Raw genomic sequence first — 14,685 nt, 5'->3', positions numbered from 1 at the left:
ATATTATATTATATTATATTATATTATATTATATTATATTATATTATATTATATTATATTATATTATATTATATTATATTATATTACATTATATTATATTATATAAGCAAGGAGCGTATGGTAGAATAGCCACGACAGGGAACGTGTCTTCTGTGACCTATTGATACTCATTTTTGCGATCGCTATTAACTTTTATAATAGGTTTGATTTAACGAAGAGTTGGAACAAAATGGGAATCTTGGTGAATGAAAACAAAACGTAACCATAAGCTATGAGATCTCGTGTGAGTTGTCATCTTAACAATGAGGATATGGCTTCATTGCAGTTACAACCGCGTCATGGGGAGGTTGTGTGAGGCAGTTTGTGCTCAATAGACGTCGAAAATCACACCCAAAAAAGTGACACTTTTTCTCAACTTGAATAGCAAATCTTAAGTGTAGAAGAATTCCGTATTGTTGCCTCAAGTTAAAAGTAAGCTCGATTACTTGTGAAATCATTAATAATATATATAATTATAACATTATAAATTAGAGGAAAATCGGAATCGTCGATGATATGAGATATAGGTTTTGCTCTCGTTAAATTAATGTCTTCCGGTCAGAATACATTCCGATTTTATTTTCGATATAAAATTTATAAAATACTATCACATCGACACAGCTATTAACTCACAGCTCATCAACTACTCGGCGCACAATAAACTATTAATACATATTCACTTTCAATATGTAGTTTTACTTGTTTTTTGTCGCAAATGACCCGCTCATCTATAGAATATTGAGAGATCATTGTGTTGAAATTGTATATTGCGCCACTGTTACCATGGATTATCATGAGACAACAGCTACTAGTTGAAACTTTTACAGCAAAATTATTACAAAATCTGCACGCATTGAGGTTCAGACTGCATGTAAATCGAACGCACAGAAACTTTGCAATACATCGACGACGAACGGGAGTTTCTATAGCAAAAATCTTGCAACTCCCGAACATCAGACGTCGCGCGAGACAAAGTGAAATATTGAGAGACCACAGCTATATGGGGACACAGAATGCAAGCACCCACAGTGTGCCCATATACCTAATTCCGTGATTTAAGGGACCGCATACCGCTTATTTCGTTATTTAAGGGACCACACATATCTCATTTCATGATTTTAGTTACCGAATTTTCATCATTCCGTGACTACAGGCATGCACCGCTTATCGCTCATTCCGTAACTTTAGAGACCGCATACTTCCGCATTGCAAGACTCGCATGATCCAATTCTTTCTCGATACCGCTATACAATCGTATTTGTGAATAAATTTGCCCAGCAGTTTGACATGAAGCTGTCTTAGTGGCAGTGTTTACAATGCATCCAATGCATGCATCAATTCAGAACAGTTATGAGTCATTCAGCCATTTATGAGGCTATTGTGCATGACAATAATAACTCGATGGAAAATCAGAAATATTCATGATACGACTAGGAGATGTTATGTCTGGGTTTGTTTATCCAATATTCTTATGCTTGTGTCATCGATACTGCCGATTTGAAGGTAAAAAGTTGTTCGCTGGACAAATATCTTTTGAACTATTATGGCTAAAATTCAGGATTTTGCATAAACTGCCTGCGTAAACTCAATTCCAGCGTAGTCCGATCAACAAATTGAAATTTGTTTGAAATCATATAATAAAAAATTATTCAATAAATATTCAGGATGACTGTTCAGAAATATGAACTATTGTTCGGAAATAAGAACCTCTTGAATAGTAAAAAATCATATTTTTATCTGAATGAAAGTTTCATTGTGAGCTGATTACAGCCCAAATACTTTCCGATAAATTTCATAATTTTAAAAAGAACTTTTTCCAAATTTTACTTGAAGCATTTTTAATATTTATCTGACAATCAAGATGGCCGATGTCGGCGCTGGTCTGCAAGCAATTGAGGTGAATATTTTATTATCAACAATTACTTCAATTAATTTAATATATTCAATATAAAAAAATAATAAATATAACTAATAATAACTTTAACGTGGACAAATTTTTTTCTTTAAAATTATCAAGATTATTATGACATTTACGCGTCGTCGAGTATATAACCATATTAATAGCTAAAATTAATTGTAGAATGTAATATATCCTATACAATTGAATTTTTGAGGCAATCTCTCACAGGACTTGGACCGACAACGTAACGCTCATCACCAAGATATCGATGCTCAGCCTGCACGACGCCAGTCAATTGGATATGGGCAAACAGGCGAGGGAGATTACAGCCTCTTTAGCTGCATTCCTGGATTCAGCGAACGCAAGTCGAAATTCAAAGCGTATGCGAAGGTCAGACCGATAAACTTCTGACGTAGTGGAAATTTGTACAATAATAAAAAAAATTTATTACATTTAAATGGATACAGATCGAGTTTTCATAACTTCCGTTTGAAAAAATTATTTCCGTAAATCAGTTCTTCAATTTAAAGTTTTATTTACATAAGATAATCCCATAAATATACTTTATCGATCAGATTTCGAGTATAAATCATGATGGGCAAGCCAATTTCAGAGCACTCAGCTGAGACGTCGTCTGACGTCTTCCTGCTACGTGCTGCTGACGCTAGCTTACGTCGCGTATCTCCTCGTCGCGCTGCACGTCGACACCGACGTTGACGAGGCAGATTACTGGTGCGAGGGCGACGGTTTCTTGCTCTTCGTCACGGGCTTCTTGGCTATCCTCGTCGTTTACTTTCTGGTGAGCTTGAAAAATGTCACTCGTTCTTCAGAGAACATTAATAATAGATGAATGTAGATGAATTGTAACCAAAAATCGCGTTAATTTCATCTTTTTTGCCTGATAATTTTAAAATGATTCATAATTTTCCCTGAGAATTTCAAACTAAATACTAATTAAATTACTCCATGGTTAAAAATTATACAAGTGGTCCTACATCTGTGCGATTATTTCTAAATTAAATGTGCGAATTGCTGTTGATTTTACAATCTATTAAGCTGTTTTTTTCCTTTGTTGTTGGAAGAATTCATGCCAAGCTAGTAATAAAGTACATGACATTATGTGGGCAGGGTATGAAGCCGTTGTGTTGTTGGGGGCTAAGGCATTCTGATGGTAGACCTCTGAATGCATTAAAAAAATTCACCCACGCTATTTGGTCGAAGAAGTGAGTATCGTCACTGAACAAAACCAGTGATAGTAATCAGCATAGCGATGGCCACTGACTTAATGGACAATATGAGTTTTTAGCCACCAACTTGTGTCATCAATACGCCAACTTGTGTTATCAATACACCAACTTGTGTCATCAATTTAAATCAAATTGATATTAATTATTTAAAGTTCCAAGTCCTTTTGTCAACTTTAATCTCCGTGCGGTATTGCGTTTCATTTTTTATACAAATGATTATTTTCCTTGTTCATGATCGCACCTCAGGTTGGTGCGGTGGGTGATATACCTCATCGTAACAGTTGCCATATCATTCTACTTGTACGTCGACACGAGCAATGACCGCAGGCGACTGCAGTCATTGGTGGGCCTCTTCTTGTTCATTTTGTTGGGCTTTGTCTTCTCAGTCGCGCCCAAAAAAGTTATCTGGAGACAAGTCATTTGGGGCCTCGCCCTCCAGTTCATTCTGGGCGTTATTGTCCTCAGGTGAATAGAGAACAGCATTCATGGTTTACTCTGGACACAGAACTTGTGCCCAAGAAAACGAGCAGCAATGACTTAATCAAGGTTTTAAATGAGCCAACAAATAATACTAGTTAAAGGTCCGGTTTCGGTTTGGTTTGGTTAGATTAGGTTAGGTTAGGTTAGATATGGTTAGGTTAGGTAAGGTTAAGTTAGGTTAGGTTATGTTAGAATAGGTTGGGTAAGGTTAGGTTAGGTTAGGTTAGGTAAGGTGAAGTAAGTTAGGTTACGTAAGGTTAGGTCAGGTCGGATCAGGTTAGGTTAGACCAGGTTAGGTAAGGTTTAGTCAGCCTAGGCATGGCAAGGTTAGGTTTGGATAGGTTAGGTTACATTCTAAACAGATTATTTTTAATGTAAAATACCAGTAAATATTTTGTAAGTCTATCTAATGATTATTCAACGTAACATTCTTAGTTACCGTTAAAACGAATAGATTCACTACCAAAAAAGTCTTCGTCAATCAAAAGTCAATCTTCATATTAATTTCTGCGTGAATCTTCCGTCTAATTCTGGTCATCTTCGTCAGCTCTCCAACGTATTTGCTCAAATATTTTTCTCGAACATATGTCATATAAAGTGCATATTTTCATATATCATGATATATGTAAATATGTATTTATTTTCTTTGTTCTCAAATATTATTATGTTATATGAAGGTAATTTTTTACGTAACCTTCTAATTTGTGACAATATATTACCTTATCCTACACCTTTTTGTTCTGCATTTACATCAAGATTTTTGTTCCATTTCGCCTGAGCACACAGGTGGCCCGTGGGGCGCAAGCTCTTCGAGTGTACGGGGAGGAAATTATCCCAAATTCTGTTGTTCACGCAAAACGGTAGCAACCATGTTTTTGGACCTCTTGGAACGAAGTTCGCCGTCTTTGCGTTCAAGGTACTGAACGATCCGGGACTTCTAGGAACGTTGAATGTTTGGGATCATTTCTTTTGGCATTTGGATATTTACGGAGAAGATTAATGCCTACCTGCCTTGCAGCAACCGCTGATAAGTCCAATGCGTAAATATTAAAAATATTTCTGTCACTAGATTGCTTAAATCACAAATTCACTATGAATTTGAAAGCGAAGAAAACTCTACAAAAATTCGCCATATCTCTATTGAAAATCTTACGGAGTCCAGCTCCATCGTCCTTAGTTTATAAATATAGTTGTGCACGATATACATCTGCGTACGTTCAGATAACGTCACGCAATCTATATTCTAGGGTCGCAGAGCATAAAGGAAGGAGTTGTAGTGCGGGGCAGTAACTATCACACCCTCCTCGTTCAGCTGTGCGCACTCACGCCGAACAATGCAACTTTCCAGTGACCGACGCTGACTTTATGGTTTTAGCTTCTAGTTCTGTTGCTTCCGATCTGCGTATTTTGGAATCCTTGGATATTTTCAAAGAGAGGCATAGTTAAAATACAGCCTTTTATAGCTATTATCCACTAAAAATTGTGAATAGATGGGTTTTCACGTTAATAATGTCTTTTGTTTGTAAATTTAGGTTTTAATTTCTGTATTTTTTCTTTTGAATTTCGACAGTATCAACTTCTTATTGTATTTGTGTTTTAGATTTTTCGAACTGACGATGGAGCTGGACTCCGAAACGTTTTCAATACAGATATGGTGAATTTTTGCGGAGTTTTCTTCACATTTAAATTTTAATGAATAATAAAATCATATTCCTGTTAAAATAAAATAAATTTATTATCTGGAACAGTTAATAAAAACGTTTTTCCAAACCTTCCCTTTGTTCTGCTTAAATTCTACGAATATATATTTTTTAAATGTTAAAGTTGAACAGCATTCAAGGTTCATGCATGTGCGTATGAATTTTATTGAGCATTATTTCTCCTCCTTCGCTTCCCAATGATATATATACATATATCGGGAAAAAACTCTGTTTACTTCACTAAATTTTTTGTTTAAAAACTACGAATCAAATTGTTTTTAACAATTGAATTGCAATTATATATATGATATTTAGTCACCAATTATTTGTAGTAATTTTCATCGATTATCAGTCGGTGACATCAGTTCATGCGTCGTCACGTCCGCTTGTCTCATGTAGGATGACAACAAACCTTCAATGTGATGAATTTCATACAAAAAAATACTAAAACACCACACTTCTCAGCCGTGCGTGCTCGCAAGAAATTGAACTTGATGAGAAACTTTATCAGAATTCAAACATCTGCACTGGGGATTTGTATGTTTTAATGTATCCAAGCATGTTCCTATTGTGAAGTATTGTTCAATGTCAAGGTGGTAAAATATTCTTCATTTCTAGCTATTTTAGCTGTTTTTTTCCTATATTGCGCTTAAATTCATCCGGACATTTATCATTACTGCCTTAATTCTTCATCGGATTTCAGTGAATGGTAAGAAATGCCACAAGAAATAATATATTCTTAGAAAGAGTATACATGTGCTTAAAGTTGATTTGTAGCAATTTAAATATGTTCGAAGTTATATGTGTGTGCATAACTGAGAAAAGTGGCATTGAGGGGTTTTATCAAAATAAGAAAAATTATTTATCATGTTTATTTATCGTGGACCTGATTTGAAGCCTTGAAAGAGATTTTTTATTTTCTAAACGCAAACATTTTCGGCCTACCGGATTTTTTTCTTGATGTTTTCGAATTAGAGAATCTCTAGTATTACTAAAACATAAATTTTGCATTAAGTCTCTCATATTTTTTTCAGCGTTCCGCGTTGCAGCGTATATCATTTTCCTAATTTTTGGTTTCGACGCCCACTCGCTGAATGTTGATACTCCACTCACCCAATGGTCATTAGTAATTTTAAATAATATTTTGCTGTGCAGATCCTGCCTACTGTGATATTCTTCAGTTTTTGCGTTAAAATACTTTACTACATCGGCATCATGCAGTGGATTGTGATTAAACTTGGTTGGCTTATGCAAGCCACCATCGGCACGACTCCCTGTGAGAGCGTCATCGCAGCGGCCAGCATCTTCCTAAGCATGGTGAAGATGTAATAAATCAAACTCATACGAATCAATCAATCAAATCACACAACCACTTGAATAAATAGGGAGTTTATATGTTAAATTAATTTTGAGATTTTTCTCTTTTATTATACTTTTATAATATTGGCCATCGCTTTTTTAATTTCGTCAGATTGGTCCGCAGTGGTTTAAAAGGCGCATGACAAAGTTCTCGTATGGATGGGTTTACGGTAAAAAACATAGTACAAAGAGAGGGTTGTAATGAAACACTGATACATTTCATATTAAATTGAAATATTAAATTTAACATCCTACGTTAACAAAAATCTCTAGTACTTGACAAGGGTAATCTGAACACAATCAAAAGTCCAAAGCCTATCAGTTTACATCATAAAAGTCATCTTATTTTACCAGAACGTTGCAGTTCCGTTGAGCCGTACGACTGTTGTAAACGACCGTAACTTGCGCACACGTTTGCGGCCGTATGTTCAGCGGCCGTACCGCTGCTGTATTCTCGCGTCCACTTTACAGTTGCTCTTTCTTCATGGCCGTATTTCCCGTGCTTTAGTGATGTCTCACGGCCGGTCTAACCGTAGAATTTATGACGACCGTATTTCGGTTGATGATTGTGACCGTACCGTTTCTTCTGATGAAAATGGTGACCGTATCGTATTGATGACCGTACCGATGATAAGCTCGAAAACTTGAATCTTCTGATGACGTGCGTTATAATCGTTGTACAACTCGTGGCCCTCTCGCATTGTCTCACGGCTGAGTTGCAGCTGTAGTGTTGATGTTGATTTTCTTGACGTGCTCACCAGACTCTTGGCTGCCTCGATAAGTCCAGGTTTGTCGCGATCGTCAATGTTCGAAAAACGGCAAAACCGACGGTCTCACGGCCCCTGCCGTTACAAAGTCCACTGACTGCAGACCGTGCTTGCGCGACGGTCACCTCCGTAGAACAGAACTTGGCGCCAATTTTAACGTCCTTCTATACGCAGCCGTCGCGCACCGTTACGCCAACTCCCTCGAAGTGACGCCGCGACAGTTTTGAAATCCGCAAGGGTCAGCCGTTTGATGCCCTCGCCATTCCAAACTATAAACAACTCTCGCTCTCGCGGTCTCGGGAACAACAGCACCTTATGCAAGCTTTACACAGCCTTTCGGAGCCTTAAATTTCCTTCAATTTGAGCACTTACTAAAGCGTTGCTTCTAAATAAATCTCACATCCACCATTCAGCATGCTTCAATGGAATTCTTTTACGTTACGCATTAAAACAAATGTCATAACACGGCAGTCTGAAGCGCCGTTGCTGATCCGCCCCTTCATCCACCTGATGACGATGTCGGAGCTACACGCGGTGATGACCGGCGGCTTTGCCACCATCGCGGGCTCGGTGATGGCAGCCTACATCAGCTTCGGGGTCTCGGCGTCGCACCTCCTCAGCGCCTCCGTCATGAGCGCCCCAGCAGCGCTCGCGTACTCCAAGCTCTTCTACCCAGAGACCGAAGTCAGCAAGACGTCTGCTCAGGAAATTCCCGTAGTCAGAAGGTGCAACCTGAAATGCTATAATTATTCCTTCCTTAGAATTGCCTGCGAAGAAATCGATGTTTTTAAAAGTAAGTTTTTCCATAATCAATAAAGAAAACATTTTTCGAATGTCAATTCTATTTAATCTTTCCCTTAGGATAGGAGAGTGACTGAGACTACGACGTTGGTCTTAGTCTTCACTTCACTTATCACTGCCAGGCCACGACTTAATATCCTGATGGACTCAAGATCGTCTAAATTTAAGCCAGCCGATCATATTGAAATTCCACTACCTTTGAATACCTTTCTATTTCCATCATCAGCGATGAAACTAACGTCCTACACGCTGCGGTCGAGGGTGTGGTAGCCGCGCTGCCTCTGGTGGCCAACATCGCAGCGAACCTCATCACCTTCATCGCCTTCATCGCCTTCTTCAACGCCATCTTCGACTGGTCCTGTGTACTCGTCGGTGCAGATGCAGGCGTCTGCACGCTCCAGGTGTGTAATTTTTTGCAGTTGAATACTAGTTCAAGCGATTAGTGTAATTTTGGTCACGGATTTAAAATTTTGTGGACGTAGTAGGTTACTGCATCGCCCTGTAACTTAGAGGCTGGAAATCGACCGCACGTCGCAAATGCTCTGACCTTACTTCGTGCGATAAGGAGTCTCACGTAAAATAAAATCCGATTTTCCAGGACCAATGCATAGAGAAAGTGAAATTTTATACGCTGATGATCTGATACATTAATTGTTTGTTCGGGTAAATTTTATACGTCTAGCGTGGAGCACGGTAGTGACTTGGGGCGTGCTGGGCTGGATGTGGTGTTAGAATCATCTGCGATGTGTATCTTCATGCCGATGGCGTGGAGTGAGTGTGAGGACACGTTGAGTGTCACAGTCTTGTCACATATTCTCTGGGCAGAATGTGTTCCTGTAAATCTTCATGTCGCTGGCGTGGAGTATGAGTGTGAGGACACGTTGAGTGTTACAGTCTTGTCACATATTCTCTGGGCAGAATGTGTTCGGGTACATCTTCATGCCGCTGGCGTGGAGTATGGGTGTGCCTTGGGACGAGTGTCATGCCGTGGGGACGCTCCTGGGACTCAAGACCATCGTCAACGAGTTCGTCGCCTACTCGGCTATGTCCGAAATGATCAAAGATGACCAACTTTCTGTGAGTCATCTGTCAGATGATCACTTACAAGTATTTACGAGTTAAAATCTACACAACATTCATCATTTTTTGCAAATTCGGGTCACACTGTTCTGCTAGTATGTACCGTAATTTCCCCAAGTCCCTCACCACAAATGTGGGATACTAATTAATGGATTTTAAATAATACGCGTTAAAAAATTACTTTTTAATGACAACACTTCTGAACAATCCAGTCTCTTGGATGTTACACGTGTACAATGAATTTCTAATTTTATTTTCAAATATTTAAAAGAATTATTTTTCAAAAATTTTTAAGATATCAAAATTTTGTTAATTACCAAAATTATTTATTCTGTCAACTGATTCACGCAGTCTCTGACTTTATGCAATTGTGCAAAATTACAGATCGATTGTACAGGTCAATTTGTGTCATATATGGATTATAAGATTTGTAGCAGACGAAATTATTTTTAAATTTTTTTAATAATGAAAAAAAAAAATTTTAAATCATTTATTCTGTCAATTAATTTATGAATTGTCTTCAACTTTACGCAAGTGAGCCAAATTTCAGATCGATTGGACAGGTAGAAGTGTGTTAAATATCGATTATAAGAGCAGACAGATAAACAAACAACAAGAAATGAAGTTAACGAGAAGTGTTGTGAAAAGAAACATGTTATAAGCTAATTCCAGTTAGTTTTTCAATTACAAATTTGCTAACAAAATTAAAAATTACAACGTAACGTATGATATCATCATCATATCAATCCACGTGTTCGGCCGGCCCAGACTCGGTCGCAGGTGATCGCAACGTACGCCTTGTGCGGCTTTAGCAACCTCGCGTCCATGGGCATCCAGCTCGGCGTGATCGGCGCGCTGGCTCCAGAGCGCCGTACTCACGTCGCCAGCATCGTCTTCAGGGCCATGATTGCTGGCAGTGCTGCGTGCTTCATGACTGCGTGTATTGCAGGTAGTGACATAAAAGTTGTTGTGCATTGCTGGTAGTGACAGTCTGTGTGCATTGCAGGTAGTGACAGCATAGTTGTTGTGCATTGCAGGTAGTGACAGGATAGCTGTGAGGAAGGCTGCGTGCTTTGCAGGTAGTGACAGCATAGCTGAGAGGAAAGATGCGTGCATTGCAGGTAGTGACAGCATAGCTGTGAGGAAGGCTGCGTGCAGTGCAGTCAATGCTATAACTATTGATAAGGTTTTGTGCATCGCAGGAAGAGGCGGATGCAATGATGGTGATTTTGCGAATGTTACATGTACAGTTGTTTGCACTACAGATAATTATGTTTTAATGCCCGTGAAGGTGCGTTAATTATACATAATGATGCATGTATCACAAGGAATGAGGCCTCCATTATATTTTATTTTCCGTGTATTGTATGTATAACCGGAAGCACCACCGTAAAATGGTAATAGTTGCAAAGCGTATAAATTAAAACAGAGAAGATAAAATATTTCGACTCTAGCTCTCAAATTCTATTATTTCAGACAGTATCAATTAAAGAAGCATAATCTAGGTTACATAGATAAACTAACATTTTCATTGAATTTAACACGAGTTGCATCTGGACCATATCAACACACGTTCATATCTTACTTTGGAGCGACTAATACAGTACAGTTCATAAATTTAGTAAATAATTTTCGAAAAAAAACTTTTCACGTACATAATAATAGCTACAATAGGATAAGACTAGCGCGTCTCAGAAATTAGGGAAAATTCATAACAACAGCGACTGTCAATCTTTTTAGCGCAGCAGAAGCTTCATCAGCAAGGCACAGGTTGTTGAAGGTTCTAACATCCATTACGCCGAGACTGCGAAAAATGATAGATATTTCCCCACTATGAGAGCAGTAGAAATGACATAAAGGATCTAATCCCAACAAATTATAGCCATAAATAATACTACCAAACGTGTTAAATAATAACGCTTCAAATACCGAATAAAATCACTTAGAGCTCCTCGCAATACGGCTGGGTTTGCCGAGTGTCTTCGGAATCAGTAAAGGCTTGTAACTTAAAGACTAAATTACAAAAGCTGCTTAATATCACGAAAAATTTAGATGATTGGAGAACGGTCATACAAAAATATTGCAACAAAATTGAAAAAGATGCGAGTGGAGCGGGTTCGAGCAATAACGAACGCGGTCTAACGTTTGTAGGACCAGCAAAGATTGAAATAAGTGAGTGCTTCATGAACCGGCCACACCATAACGCCTGGATTGAGACGAATGCAGGAGGTTACAGCTACCGCAACACGGAAGAGAATAAGCAGCAATATGGGTGGGTACAAGTGGCTACATTACGCGAGGGGTGTTCGACGTGACTGCTGAGGGCACTGGCTTCAATAAGTCCAAGTAAAAATAGTGAACACGATATGAACGCTAGTTCTATAGTTCGTCAGTGCCCATATCCTGCCTCACGCCTGAGTTTACCAAGCGCCTTCTGAATCGGTTACGTTTTGTTTGATAAACTATAAACTCAATAATAATTATTATGAGCTGCTTCGTATGCGTATTTCGGCTAAATTATAAAGAAAATCCGCTTTAGTTTTTAGATGACGTAAAATAAACATGTTCAGTTTCAATTTCGCGAACCGGTTCAATCAGATAAATCGTGATGTTCTGAGATTCACTTCCTAATATCGAAAGAAGGTCTGAACAGCTATTCCGCCGTACAGAAATATTAGAAAATTATGGGCTCAGTCTGGTCGTAATTATAATGAAAACAAATGCCTACGGAACTAAAAAATGGGTTTTACATATGTAAGCCAAGTGCTGTCTAGATGTTGTATTACTTTATAATGAAAAATGATAGTTGACAAAGTACTGAGAAATTTTCAACAATATTTTTTACTACTTCAATTTGTATATTAATTATTGCTTCTGCATGGCTAATCGTAACTCTTTTGCAGGCGTTCTGCTGGGTGACGAGAGTTCGTAACCGGCAGCAATCAGCAGCAGCGTTTAATTAATTTGTCCTCAATTAAAATTTGGTCATTCAACACGAGCAAAAATCTTCCGAGAAAAGGAAAAGCAACGACAGACTTTCCATTGCAACAACCAATCCTATGTTTGGATTAATCCAGGAAATTTACAATGCATTTAATTAATTAAAACTTGAATTGAAAATTTTACTTTCACATAATATTTTTTAGTGCGCCATAATGTGCGCCATAAACTTCAATACCAAATTTGGCGACCGAGAAGAGCGAATTCATGATCGGATAATTCATCGTGTTTATTCACTATTTTTGAATATTTTTAAATGAATTTTTCATGTTTATAGGTACAAATGGACAATGGGCAACATTTAAATTCATATATGTATATGCGCCAAATTGAATAACTAAAATTTACATAATGTTTTGTCATTTTCATAACGTGGATAGCAGTGCGACAATGACCAAGAAACCGGGATACCGTTGGAAGTCTCAGCCGGTGGTGACCTAGAGACATATAGGAGGCTTAAATCCTCTTAGGGGCAAATGTACTCTAGGTCTAGGAATCTCTGGCACTCATAGAGGAGTGGGACCTGCATTCAATTGAATTTAGAGGAGCTACATTGAATTGGCTTGCATTGACTAGCATTCTCACTAGCTCTTAGGGACCTGCATAGAACTGGCTCTTAGGGACCTGCATAGAACTGGCTCTTGGGGACCTGCATAGAACTGGCTCTTAGGGACCTGAATAGAACTGGCTCTTAGGGACCTGCATAGAACTGGCTCTTAGGGACCTGCATAGAACTGGCTCTTAGGACCTGCATAGAACTGGCTATTAGGATCACCATGCGCTGTGCGTTGAAGTTCCTATTGAGAAAATTTACTTTTTGATAAATGATCTTTAAAATAAATCAATTCATATTAGGATTTCCATGTTGAATATATTTCATCACGAGCTTGAACAGAAGTCGTTCTGTTGTAGAATTTTTCTTCTTCTGTGATTTTATCATGATACCTAATATTGCAATAATCAAATTCTGGTCTGAAATGGCTCCAGAAAATTAGATTATAAATGCTTCATTATATTATTTTTCAACGTAGGGGAATATTGGAACTTGACTTACATCATTAACTAAGCAACTGTTGACTCTTGGATCTGGCGCCATGAGCTCCTACAGAAGACGCGCGGAGAACCCCGCCAAGTTGGCTACTCTTCATACCAGCCCCAACGTTGAATGATGGCGCGCTGTTAGTCTACGCTGAGACGTGGTCGTGGTTGGTGGTAGAGGTTCATCTCAGGCAATCTAAGATTGCATTGAAAGCATTTCTACACAAATGATGCGTGTTTGTTACATAGATTAGTAGCACATTAATAAACAAATTAATTGTACAATACAATAAAAAATTTAATAATTTAGTACTTGAACATTAATTATAAGGAACCACGCTGTGCCTGCAAGAAGTTGCCTGTTTTGAACAAGAAGGCGGGGGTGAGACGCTCAAACTGCTGCCCAAACTGTCAGTTTAGGCCTAAAAAATGGTTTTGCGAACATGAAAACAGTAAATGCCGACAATTACATCCAATCGTTCTGCTCAATGTCTTTTTGTCGCATAAAACTGTTTGAGTTTTTTTCAATAATTCGCTAGCACTCAACCAAGTGATCTCGTTAACCCATTTAGTATTATTCTCTACCATAATTACATGTTTTTCAACACTATCCCATGTTAACTACTGCTACTACTAAGTTACTAACACTATTCAACGTTGCATGAAAATGATAGAAAATATTCACCATTCATGAATAACAATGACTATTTTACGCCATCACTCACTATGATGCGCCGTCCTAACCCCTGCCGAGGGAGTTAGGCGGAAACATGCGTCAGGCTTCGCACAGACGTCGTGGAGCAGGAAGATTAGGATTGATCCTGAGATCTTCCTAGTGCCGTACTGATTGTCCAATTATATTGAAGGAGGAATAAAATTTGCAAATGCAATTAACACAGCATACATTATTTCATGTGTTTTTCAGCAAAATTTCTACGATACCAGTGTTTAAGTGACGACGAATTTTAACGAATTTAATGAAAAAAAATCTACACTGGATTCTTCTTCATGGACGATTCAGTCAAGTTCCAAGAATTAGAAAAAGATTAAATTGATCACGGAATCTTCGTTCACAATGTTGTTGATATTTGAAGCTAGCAATAAATATTATACCTTCTCAAGATATTTTCTGATTCCAGGCGATAAAACGAATCCAACGCTCTCACAAATTCACTAAATTTACGTCAATATTGCGCAAAATGCAAAGTACGGTACCTATATAGTATGTATGTTGCATCGATGAGTTCTGGAGTTTCACTGTTTTGTTCGCCTCG

The 14,685-nt window shown here is 38.2% G+C and overlaps 1 protein-coding gene across 1 annotated transcript; it reads left to right on the top strand.

Annotated features, from left to right (window-relative positions):
• Positions 1-1,900: 1,900 nt before the first annotated feature.
• Positions 1,901-12,325, top strand: LOC108678328 (solute carrier family 28 member 3-like). Its single transcript, XM_018166709.2, has 12 exons — positions 1,901-1,936; positions 2,168-2,329; positions 2,553-2,738; positions 3,068-3,078; positions 3,433-3,651; positions 4,453-4,582; positions 6,522-6,683; positions 7,964-8,217; positions 8,520-8,694; positions 9,212-9,370; positions 10,142-10,322; positions 12,277-12,325. Exons 1-12 carry the CDS (start codon positions 1,901-1,903, stop codon positions 12,303-12,305), a joined length of 1,704 nt encoding a protein of 567 aa, XP_018022198.1. The 3' UTR covers positions 12,306-12,325.
• The last annotated feature ends 2,360 nt before the right edge of the window (positions 12,326-14,685 follow it).

The sequence above is a fragment of the Hyalella azteca genome, unplaced genomic scaffold (genome assembly GCF_000764305.2).
Source record: "Hyalella azteca isolate HAZT.00-mixed unplaced genomic scaffold, Hazt_2.0.2 contig12479, whole genome shotgun sequence".
Taxonomy (NCBI): domain Eukaryota; kingdom Metazoa; phylum Arthropoda; class Malacostraca; order Amphipoda; family Hyalellidae; genus Hyalella; species Hyalella azteca.
The sequence above is the reverse complement of the archived record's forward strand: the minus strand, read 5'-3'. Positions and strand labels throughout refer to the sequence as shown.